Source organism: Dromiciops gliroides, chromosome 2 (genome assembly GCF_019393635.1).
Source record: "Dromiciops gliroides isolate mDroGli1 chromosome 2, mDroGli1.pri, whole genome shotgun sequence".
Taxonomy (NCBI): Eukaryota; Metazoa; Chordata; class Mammalia; order Microbiotheria; family Microbiotheriidae; genus Dromiciops; species Dromiciops gliroides.
In genome coordinates, this window is record NC_057862.1 from 512,213,921 (window position 1) to 512,226,975 (window position 13,055).

Sequence of the window (13,055 nt, forward strand, 5' to 3'; positions counted from 1 at the left end):
GAAAGCCCATCAGTAGGTTAACAAGCATTTATTAAGTACTTACTCCACTACAGGCACTATGCTAAGTGCTAAGGATACAAGGAAAGCAAAAACAGTCTCTTGGGGGCAGCTAGGTTGGCGCAGTGGAGAGAGCACTGGCCCTGGATTCAGGAGTACCTGAGTTCAAATCTGGCCTCAGACACTTGACACTTACTAGCTGTGTGACCTTGGGCAAGTCACTTAACCCCTATTGTCCTCCAAGAAAGAAAAAAAGAAAAAAAAAAACAGTCCCTGCCCTCAAGAAGCTTTCACCCAAATGAAGGAGATGATATAAATAACTATGTACATACAAGATATATTCAAAGTTGATGGAAGATAATTTGGTGGGGGGGGGGGAAATTTTGAGATAGGGGAACCAGGAAAGGACTCCTACAAGACATTGCATTTGTACATTACAGATCCAAGACATAGGTGTCCTGTTTAGTTTAAGAGGGTATTTTTCATAGATGCACTAAGATACTGAAAGAGTGTGACAAGATGCCCATAAGACGTAGACAAATTTGTTAGTCATCCCAGAAGTTGTGTTTTGCTTTTCTATTTTGGGTAGGGGGGTATATTATGCAAAACACCAAACAACTAGCTAGATAGGCCTTAAGCAATCCAAAGTGATTGAGAAATGAGAAAACTAAACTAAATAAAAAAAACTTAAAATTAACTATTACTCCAATTATGATACCATATAGATTCATAGATGCTAGAGTTTGAAGGGAATTTAGGTGACTGTTTTAGCTTCCTGCTATCCCTCGGGGGGAAAAAAAGCATTATTTCCAGGTGAGGCAGAATTTACTGACTTGCCCAATGTTATACAGCCAATTAGCAGCAGAAGAGAGATGTAGGGGGTGAACCAGAAGCATAGACTACAATCTATTAGTGTTCTCTTCTTTACAGTACCATTGGATTTGGTTCTTGAGGTAGCTAGATAGCACAGTTGACAGAGCCCTACCACACCTGGAGTCAGAAAGATGGAAGTTAAAATTTGGCCTCAGACACTTACAGGTTGTCTTAACCTGGGTGGGTCAGTTAACTTTTGTCTGCCTCAGCTTCTTCATCTGTAAAATGTCGATAATAATAGTACTTACCTCACAGACTTGTGAGGATAAAATGAAATAATATTCACAAAGTCCTCTGCAAAACAGTGTCATAAAAACTAGCTATCATCATCATTACATTTTTATTATGTTATCTCTTATGAAAGCAAAATATTGATTTCATTTTATCTATAGTAGTCAACTATCTCTATAAATAAGACATTGAGACTTTTAAGGAAGCTAAAAACAATTGGTCTGTGGGCAATACTGCTCACAATACCCTTTATAACTGGGTATCGCCAAAAGTATATCAGAATAACCAGCAGTTAGCCTGGTGAGTAAAACAATTACAAATGTCACTAAACATAGGTCCTGATTATATTGGGTGCTTAATCCACACACCTCCACATATTCCTTAGCCCTTTTCAACTCATTTACTCACATATTTTCCTTTAAAAAATTTACTGACAGTAAATTCTTGTCCCGTGAACCATGAATTGCAATCTTCCTCCAAGAAGAAGGGAGGATGAAAAAATTCTCTTAAACAGTGATAGAAGATTTAAGGGAAAACATTACCAAATATATAAATCCTACTAGTATCAACATACACAAAGATATACAGGCTGAATAGATTTATTTTTATGTTTTAGTATAGGAAGAAACTTACCTTCACAGGTTGGGGGAGATCCCTCAAATTGCAACTGAGCACTGAGCTTACAAGTCAATATATCAGTTCCTGACAGTGTGTAACCAGGAAGACACTGGTACTTCACAAAATCCCCTAGAGGAATCAATTAAATAGTTTTACAATTTTTTCTTTATGAAATATACAAAGTAAGTAACATGTTTGTGTATGTATGTTCATATATATGTAACCATTTAAATGAATATACATAGGTATTTAAATATAAAGTATCTAATTATTTTTGTTCAAATATATGCACACATTTTAGTCCTCCATATCCAAAAAGATGTTCTTTTCCATAATTATTAAGTAATGTATTAAGTTTTTCCCCTCAAGAGTTCTGAAAAATGCCATCGAAATATTTTCCCTGCTCCACACTGTTACTAATTATTTAGATTTTTTCAGACATATGGATGGTATCAAAGTATTTTTTGTTCATATAATTCCATATTGATATCCTTATATGAATCAAAGGCCATCTCCTCCAAGATGTTTTTCTCTGATCCTGCCATTTAGAAATGCATATTCTTTCCCTCTATTGAACTCTTGAAACCCTCTGTCTTGAGCTTCTCATTAATTATGACGCTTTCATCATTATTGTCCAAAGCAGTGATTTTATCTGGTATAGGCAAGTATGAGAGGAGAAGCACAGAATCTCCCTTTACTAATATGGATGGTCAAATATTCTGTGATTTAGAGCCATAGAAGGCTACATGGAAATAGTGAGAGGTTAAGTAACTTGTCCAGTGGCATGAAGTCAATATGTGTTATAGCAGTATTTTAACCCAGGATTTCCTGACTTTCTATCTTCTAAATTATACTACTTCTTTTTCTGATTATCATAATAATAATTATTAAGAATAATAATAGTAGTAACAACATGTCTCCCTACTATCTTATATTTCTTTGAGGCAAAGACTGCTTTTATTATCTTTTATTTCACCCTTAGTATCTTACTCAGTACCCTACACGTTACTCAATGTTGAATGAATAAATCACTAAACATTTATTAAGTGCCTATTAAGTATCAGGTACTGTGCTTAGCACTGGGAATACAAAAACAAAAATTAAACAATTCCTGCCTTTTAGGAGCCTACATTCTGTCTGGGTGATGATGCACATGCACATAAATATAAACCAAATATATACAAGGAAATAATAAGGATAATGGCAACTAGCATCCAAAAGCCCAGGAAAACCTGAATATAAGGTGTCACTTGAGTAGAGTTTTGAAAGAAATGAAATTCTAAGAAGTGGAAGTGCTTTGAGAGTATATTTCAAATATGGAGAACAACCAGTGCAAAGGTGTTTGGTAAAAGGGTTGGCGATAGTAGTGACATGTTTGAGGAACATCAAGAAAGCTGAAAGCTAGTTTGGTTGGACCAAAGGAATGTGAGAGGGAAATAATAAAATGGAAGACTAGCCTTCCTCTGATTACCATTTTAGGATCAACTGAGCTTACAGGTTGTGCATATGCTTATGACTACCTCAAGCATTAGTTATATTAATAAATTAGAGTACAAAAGAAAGAACACAAACAGAACTTCAAAATATACCAATTCCCATCTTTTAATAATGTCATTCTTCTCAGTGAATTGTCAGTTTAAAGCTGAATATAATTTTAACACTGCTTAAATCACATAGCAAGGAAGAGATAATAGACCATACAAGTGCTTAGTCTCATACCTTAAAGAAGGTGTTCAACACATTGGAGAAATGCTAAGTACAGAGCCTATGGTGGAATATGGAAAGGAATCAAGTGTGATGAAAAGGCCTGAGTAACTTGATATTGGCATTGATATAGAAAATAGCCATAATGATAGAATCATGGAATCACTGAAATGTTGAAGAACTTATTTTTTTAAAGTTTATTCCTCTATATATTGCCTATTTCTCCTAATCAAAACCAATTTTATTCCAGACAAAAGAATGAATGAAAAATGTTATAAGTATTTTAAATAATGTATGTAAGTTACACTGAAAACTTGAAGTATTATATAAATGTTTAATACTATTAAGTAAAAAAGTAGATCTTCACAGTTAGAAAGGAAAATATCTCATGTAATAAGATATGACCACTAATTGAATATGACACTAGAAATACCTTTAAAAGTCTTTCAAAAATACAGAGTCAAAATAAAGGGTTACAAATGTATATAGTTGTATTTCTACTTATTTGAAAGCATGATTTACAGAGAAAAAACATAGTTTAAGTGATATGAATGCATATAGAAAATGAATGGTTAGTATATTACCTATTTCAAAATCATTATCTTCAGTAAGTATCTCAGCCTGTGGAACTGCTGGTGGAGACTGGCACTTTTTCAGTTGATAAGCTAAAAATTATAGGAACAGCATTTAATTGCATTATCTTTGAAGATAAAAAAATAAATTTCCAATACAAGACATTTATTTTAAAATCTCCATAAGATTTAGAGGGTTGATTAATAGCATTGCTATTTTTAAGCCTTCATTATCATTTAAATTTTATCAGATTAGAAACCAGTTGGAAAATTGTAATAGTGAAGACAAATGCTGAAGAGAAGCCAAACTATAATAACTTGAGGCTTGATACATATATATATATATGAATAATATATATAAGTATCCTTAAATTTATACATGTACATATATATAATATATTAATTATAATTTTTAAAGGTACAAGCATGGGCCTTATCTTTTAAGTGCCTGTATATACACACAAATGTATAAATATATGTACATAGACATATTATATATATATACTATAAGTATACTTTACACATGAATGTAGTTAAGTCTACCTAAATATGTGTGCAATTAAGCATGTACACACATATACATACTTTACACACACATAAAAACATATTTGAGACTTTTAAAAATTATGACTCCTAATTTAAGACCATACAAATCCCTAGAATTCAGAGTCCCATCCTTGGTCCAACTTCATGTCCTTTAGTATTTGTGTCATTGCTAATTATGATACACTACTCTACTTTCAGAGGGCACCACAGGAACACAAAGGAAACATTTATGATTTTGTCTCTTTTTCTCATACTATTCTGAGTTCACTTTTATTCATGTTAAATTGGTAGTGATTCTCTATAATATTATCCCTTACAATGCAGAATTGAGTATAATAACATCCCATCTCAGACTCTGTCAAGTGCAGTCGAAGAGCAGTTTAGGCTAATTATCCTAAAGTTCTCATAATAACAATGTTATGAATCCCCTCACTCATATTCAGCACTGTCAATCATTCTGCAAGCTTCCTTATAAAAATGATGTTACTTTGATGACCATAGATTTATTCAGCTAGCCAGTGGTCACAGGATCTTAGATTTAAAGCTTGCAGAGACTTTTGAGGCCGCATAGATCCCCCATTTAACAGATGAAGAACTAAGGCCTAAAGAAGTTTTGAATCCATATCTTCTGACTACAAACCTCACCTCCTTTTCATTGTTTCATTGTTTTATTATTTCATTGTTTCCTGCTGCCTCCTTTGAGGCAGATATGTGATGCAATGGATAGAGCCCTTGGGCTCTGAGTCAGGAAAATTCAGGTTCAAATGTAGCCTCAGACATTTACTAGCTGTGTGACCTTAGACAAGTCACATAACTTCAATTTCCTCATCTGTAAAAAAGGGATATAGTAGCACCTACTTCCCAGGGATTCTATAAGAATCAAATGAGATAATATTTGCCAAAAGCTTCCTGAAGTGGCTGCCACATGGTAGGAACCATATAAATGCTAGATATTGTTAATATTATTATTAGATATCATGTTGCTCTTTGCTCTTAGTCTGTTTGTCCATTGCCCATTCCCACCCCAAAGTGGATAATACTGGACATAAGAATTCTTTTCTTCAAATATAACATCAGATAGGGCTTTAATCATCATTTCCCCCCCATCTGCTAACATAATGTCATTAGGAAAGTACTAGGGTCAGTCATATGTGTAATCTTGCTGATTATCTTCACAGGAGGAACTTACAATTATAGACAGCTGCAAGTCACTTTTGCCTTCCATACTCAACTGTCTGACTTTCAAATAAGGCATTCATTCCTTCCTGACTATAGGCCAGGACTCCATCCACTGTGCCACATAGATGCTCCTGATAAGCTCCCCATAACTCCTTAAGACTAACCCTCTCACACCAATACCCTCTACCTCAACTCAAACACCCCACTCACAATACTAATTCTTCTTCTGTATTCTCTTCTCCATATATACTTTACTCTGTAACTATGCACTTATTACATTCTGTCACCAGTGCCCAAGGCTATGATCTCCTAGTGATATATCAAAATGATCACAAACTTCAAGAACATGTTTTGGTGAGAAACTAACAATTTCAGACAGCTGTAAGATACTCTTGCCTTCTAGGTTTAGGTGCCTGCCTTTCATGTTAGGGCATCCCCAGAGTCCAGAAAATAAAAGCTTCCATTTAACATGGTCTTGTTACAACCAGATTGAGAATATTATTATTAATTTTATTGAGGATATGCTGTTTGAGCTTAACCATGTCATAACTTCCCTGGTGCTCAGTTTCCCTATTTATAAAATGAAGGAACTGGACTCTAAGGCATCCTCCAGACTTAATATTCTGTGGGTTTTTTGACCCTATGATTACATAAGAATAGAATAGAATACAATAAATCATTAAAGAGGAAGTTTCAGGAATACCTGAAACTATTGAGATGATCATATATTTACCTCTCTGATAGAATATAGGTCCATGGAAAGAGAAGAGGTTTATGTAAACCATATAACTTGATTCTGACAAGATGTTTCATCTTAAACCACAAAACAATCTTCTAAAATATGTAATGGCATTAGATTAAAAATCCTATGTTTTATTTATTATTAAGGATATGTGTATGTATATGAATATGTATACATTATCTGCCCATGCTCCCTACTACTAGTCTCTCCCCACTTCAGTCCATCTTCCATGCACTGTTAAAGCAATCCTCCCAAAATATACACACAGATGCCTCCTTATCTCTGCCTCCTGGCTTCCCTAAAGACTCAACTAAAATCTCAAATTCTACTGGAATCCCTTCTTGATCCTCCTTACTTCTAGTGCCTTCCTTCTGTTGATTATCTACAATTTGTCATCTATATAGCCTATTTATATATTGTTGTTTGCACATTTTCTCCCCCATCAGACTGTGATCCTTTCAAGAGCAGGCAGTCTTCTGCCTTTCTTTGTATCTCCAAAGCTTAGTCCAATACCTGCCACATGATAAGCACTTAGCAAATGTTTACTGATTGACATACATATACATATAATATTTATATGGCAAATAGTCAAAGGTGCTAAGTGATATCAACTAAATCCTATAAAAAACTTTTATAAGTAAAAGTGAGTCTTATGTTTATCATTATTTTAAACTCATAGGATTTAGAGGAAAGGGGAACTAAAAGAACATTGCCTTGCCTTCTCATTTTTATAAAGAAGGGAGAGCCCAAAGAATTGAAATTATTTGTCCAATATTCCACAAGTATTAAGCAATATCACAAGGGTTTAAAACTTCATTTTTTATTCCAAATCCAGTGATATTTCCAGGCTTGATTGATATTTTTAATACATTGCTTGAACTATTATTTGTTTCCCTTAATCAAAAAGAAGCATTTAGCCATCTTACACATTGAAAATGCCATTCAAGTCCAAAATATGGAGTGAGCAGATATTATAGAAACTCTGCCAAGGAGAAGTTAAACAATACATCCAAGATCACATAGCTGATTGGTAACGGATCCAAAATCAAAACTCAGGTCCACTAATCCATGAACAACAAATCTTTAAATTTAAAAAAAATATATATTGGGAAGGATATGGCTACAGGGTTATTGCCAAAAGCAGATAGCGTGAGTTCACATATCTCATCATAAGAATTTTACACGTGTATTTGGTTTAAAGATTAGTAATGGTACATTTGGTGGAAGATTGACAAAAGAAGATAAGCATTTTCTAAGTTATAAAAGTTGGTGAAAATAAACTAACCATGGAAATTGAGAACAAAGAAACCTCCATTTGAAAAGTCACTGTGAAACTTCAGGAGCACTTGATTGGTGGAGCTATACGCTGTCTCAAGGGCAGTATTACCACTGAAAATGCCAAGCTGAGGTGAATTCTGATCAGGGCCATCCCTATGGAAAAAGGAGGGAAAAGAGCAGTTCTTGAATGAAAAGCTATTAGATTATCACTTAAATGAACAATCAATTTTCTCTTGACAGAGAATTTCATCTTTGTAAAAGTGAGTTAATCATTATAATCACAGGAATGGTTATATTATTGGTATTAAAAGTTAAAAAACCAATGGATATGATTCTTTTCATTCCAAAGTTGAGATTTTCAGAGAAATTGTATAACAGGGTCCCATTTATATCAGTGATTGAAAAGTAATCTATGAACTTTCTTTCTGAAGTGGAGAAATCCACATTTAAATGATTAAACTTAATGATACCTTTGACAATCGCTAGTCTTCAGTCAAATAGTGTTAATTTTTATGTTATACAAGTACTTTAATCCTAATTCTTTAAAGTGGTGAGTGTATGCATCAAAATCTTTGTACAGAGATGAGGAAACTAAGAGATTTTCATGTAGTTTCATGGCTGATTAAGGGAAGAGCTAGAGTAGCATTCAATGTCAAGCATTCTAATTCTAAACCTGGTTCTTTCAACTTTATTACTGTTTATTTCTGAAAACTAACTGAATTCTTTTTGGTTGTTGCTGTTGTTGTTTTTTCTTTTTATACAATAATGGCATCATAAGATTTAGAGATAGAACAAATGTTAAGGATCATATAAGTCAAACTCTTTATTTTTACCAAGGAAGGCCAGGCATAGAAAAGGGAAATGACTTGTTCAACCTCACACAGCTGGTTAGTAGCAAAGCCAGGATCTTAATCGAGGGATCCTGATTACAGTGTACTCCAGACATCTTTCTACTTGTTGTTCTTCAGTAGTTTCAATCATGTCCAACACTTCATGACCCCATTTGGGGTTTTCTTGTTAAAGATACTGCAGAGGTTTGCCATTTCTTTCACCAACCCATTTTACAGAAGAGGAAATTGAAGGAAACAGGATTAAGAGACACATCTGGTAAATGTCTGAGGCCAGATTTAAATTCAGGAAGATGAATCTTCCTGACTCCAGGTTTGGTGCTCTATCTACTATGCCACCTAGCTGTCCATCTTTCTACTACTAAACATTTCTCATACAACTCTATAAAATGAGTGATTGGATTAGACAATCTTTGAAATTCCTTCCAATCATATGATTCTATAACATGATAATTTTTGGAATGATATAAACACCTACTCTAAAATTGCTTGCTATTATTTCACCCTTCACTAGAATTTTCCATGGCTCTCAGAAGATTATGGAATTGAGTCAAATGGTGGTCCTATATGTCAGGGAAGATGGAATCTATTCTCTCTAGAAGATTTATAATAACGAGAATGTAAGTTTCTCTAGTAAGCAAATGCAGCCAACACAGGAGAGTGTCATGTAAGTAAGAACCAAAAAAAGTATAAGTGGCTTTTGTGACCTCATAGAATTAGACCCAGGTTAAAGAGAACTAAGTCAATATGTGTCCCTGATGTTTATCTTCATCCATTAGACACTTGATCCAGGCACAGGATATTCAGATTCAAGGATATTTTCTTCCTTTACTGTAGCACATAGTTTATTCTTTTATTCCTTGTGCATACTCTGGGACACTGGTAAAAAGAAAATAGCTTTACATGCTAAGTCTACTATTGACTTTGAATATGTCACTTCGTCATTTTGAAACTCAATTTCTTTCTCTCTCTCTCTCTCTCTCTCTCTCTCTCTCTCTCTCTCTCTCTCTCTCTCTCTCTCTTTGCAGGGCAATGAGGGTTAAGTGACTTGCCCAGGGTCACACAGCTAGTAAGTGTCAAGTGTCTGAGGCCAGATTTGAACTCAGGTACTTCTGAATCCAGGGCCGGTGCTTTATCCACTGTGCCACCTAGCTGCCACTCAATTTCTCCATTTATAAAATTTGGAGGCTGTACTACCTGAAATCTAAAATGCCTTCTAATTCTTAAAAGAGAAAGAATTATAAAATGAAGTCAGGAGAGTGAGTTTTGAATCTTCCCTCCAACAATTTAAGCAAGTCTATCTTTCTAAAACTCATTTTTTTATCCATAAAATGAGGTGATATTTTCTATGCTTATTATCACAGTATAAGCATGTAACATAATTGTTGTTAACCTAAGATCCACCAACCCTTAAAGGGTCTGTGGATAGATTTCAGAGAACCCATGAACTAAGATCAGGTGAAAAAAAATCACATCTTTATTTCACTAACCTCCAATTAAAATTTAGCATTCCCTATAATTATTTTAAAGTTATTCTGAGTAAGGGTTCATATGCTTCACCAGATTGTCAGAGACGTCTATAATACAAAAAAGGTTAAGAATCCCTGATCTAATTTAATAATGTACTTAAAACACTCTATATGCCAATTGTAATTGAAGTTTAAGGGAGATTCCCTTCCTTGAACTAGCATAGCAGGTCATCTAGTAAACCTTTTTAGTTTACAGTCGAAGAAACTGAGGCCCAGAAAGTTTAAGTGGATGCTCAAGATCATACAGGTGTTAAGACTATAATTCAGGATTCCATTATTTTACAAGTTTCTAGCCTAAGAACTAGGTACAAAATGATGCTTTATGTCCATAAAGAGAGTTGTAATTTTCAAAGTGTTTTCAAATATAATTTCTCATTTGATCACTAAAACAACCCTACAATTTAAATATTGCAGAGGCAATTATTATCATTTGATAGAAATGGAAACGGAGGCAAATACAGATTAAAGTGATGTTTAAAGTTAGAGAGCTAATAGCAAATACTGTATCAAAATTCAGGTCACCTAGATCTTAGTCTATCATTTTTCCTATTATACAATGTATAGTAAATATTTTTTACTAAAATCTGGAATGATAGATATAAAAAGTTAGTCTCAAAGGCATATTATTGAGTTCACTTACTTCAAGTAATTCAGATTTCTTCTTAAACCATAGGTTGAAGCATTAATATTATTATACATTGAGAAACTGACAAAACAAGCTTATTCTTCTAATTTTCATATTTATAATGCCACTAAATGCCAAAATCCCTTTGCTCTGATTAGTAGAAATGTTAAAGTAAAAACTCAAATAAAAACAACCAAATAAAAGATTTAAAAACTTAAGTTACAGAACATGATCAGGATAAAAGGATATATTTGTGTGTGAATTTTATCTTTCACTCAAACATTGACCATGACTATAATTATTCTGAGCTAGTGTGAGCTAGGTAGAGTTTTCCATATTATATAGTTATTCAACAACACATATTTTTTTATTCAATGTTTATAATAATAATTTCTTATAAAGGCAAAGGATTACTATAAGTTTTTTGGCATCATAAAAAAACGATTAAGTTCACAATGTAGTTTAAAATAACAAATCATTTGTGTATTGACATATCTTAATCCCCCCCATCCAAAAAAAAATTGGTAGGTGATTTAATTTTTAAAAAATCAAAACCTTATACAGGATCTACTAATAGCATAGTATGGTCAAGTTTAATACAAGTGGTTTATTCAATCTTTCACTGGGGATAAATTTTGTAAATTTATTTTCAACTTTATGCTTAACCACCTAGTTTCTAGTGAAGCCACACTTCACTACACAATATGTAGTTACAGACACTGAAAGTCAAAGTCAAATTATCCAGATTAATGATTTTTTTTAAGATCACATACCAGACTGCAATGTAATCATTCACTGCTTCAGTCTGTAACAAGGTGAAATTGATGTAAACTCCATGTCCCTGAGGAACAGTAATAAGCCATATGCAGTCCTTTAAAATGGGATATTCATCTGGAAATCCTGGGGAATAAACTGTGCCATTTTGAGAAGTTACATTATATCCGCAAGGTGCTGAAAAGGAAGAAAACAATTAATCAAATAAATAAGACTTGGAATGGGATATACATGGGTTGATATTACTACATCTATAAATTCCTTCATGCTTCGATTATCAAATTACCTTTGAATTTGCTTTTGATAAGTTTTACTTTAAAATTTCTAATAAAATAATACATGACATTTATTGGCACTTAAAGGTTTTTTTTTTTAATTAGCTATTTTTTAACTTAAATACCAGAAAAATGAGCCAACAAGAAACAAAAATATTAGCCATAAATTTGTATTTCAATCTATTTTGTTAAAAATCTATATGATAAATTCTACATATTATATTCAAAATGGTTCTATTTATTTGTGCTTCCTTTTCTTCTCTTCTGCAGATTAAAAAAAATACAATGAACACAGTTCTATGACCCTTCTTGGTTTTTGTTATTGTTTTTCCCCCAGGGCTATTAGCAATCCCCTATATCCCCCTGCCTGACACACTTCCAACAAAAAAACAAAAAGGTGGAGGGGTGGGAGGGAAATTGGTAATAAGTAGAATCAAGCAAAATGAATGCACTTGGTGTCCATATTGTGAGAAAATAATTAGGAATAATGGGGTTTGGGGGGAACCCCACCCCCACTCAGGAACTCCAGCTGGTTTCTCAGAGCCAGCCCCAAAGATGCATTAGAGATCAGACTCTCAGTAGAGATTAAGAGCACACCTCTACACCTACCTGAAAGCCTTTGCCCTCAGAGGGCCTGTCTTTCACTCAACCCTGAGCTCAGCATGGTACTACTCATTTTGATATGGATCATCCTCACGTCCCATCAACCAATGGAATTGAATGGTTCTAGCCAATTAGGTTTTTTTTGTTTGTTTGTTTTGTTTTGCAGGGCAATGAGGGTTAAGTGACCTGCCCAGAGTCACACAGCTAGTAAGTGTCAAGTGTCTGAGGCCTTATTTGAACTCAGGTCCTCCTGAATCCAGGGCCTGTGCTTTATCCACTGTCCCACCTAGCTGCTCCCCCTAGCCAATTAGTTTTGAGAAGTGTGGAAGAGTCACCTCTTCTCTGGTTTGCAAGAGTCTCTCTCTCTCTCTCTCCCTCTCTCTCTCTGAACTAGCCACATGTTCCTCTGTCTTTCTAGGTAATGTACAGCTTCTGAACTCTATTTTGGAGCCATGTGCTCTCACTCTCTCTATGATGTTGGGGGCTTTTCAGCTTGTGTTAAATGTGGTCAACTCTGTACTAACATTTAATATGATTTAATAAATGCTTAACACCAAAAACTGGTACAATAGCTATTAATTTATAAGTAGCAATATCTCAGAAATCCCAGCTGGGCTCCCCAATAACTTAGAACAAACAGGCTTCCCCCCAATATTTCAAA

At 34.1% G+C, this 13,055-nt stretch overlaps 1 protein-coding gene across 1 annotated transcript in view; it reads right to left on the reverse strand.

Moving 5' to 3' along the window:
• Window positions 1-13,055, reverse strand: part of CSMD1 (CUB and Sushi multiple domains 1) — a 2,580,735-nt gene that overhangs the window by 262,844 nt on the left and 2,304,836 nt on the right. The window contains 4 exon segments of the mRNA XM_043985743.1: window positions 1,735-1,848; window positions 4,008-4,088; window positions 7,748-7,893; window positions 11,516-11,693. Of these exon segments, the coding sequence (XP_043841678.1) occupies window positions 1,735-1,848; window positions 4,008-4,088; window positions 7,748-7,893; window positions 11,516-11,693 (519 nt within the window).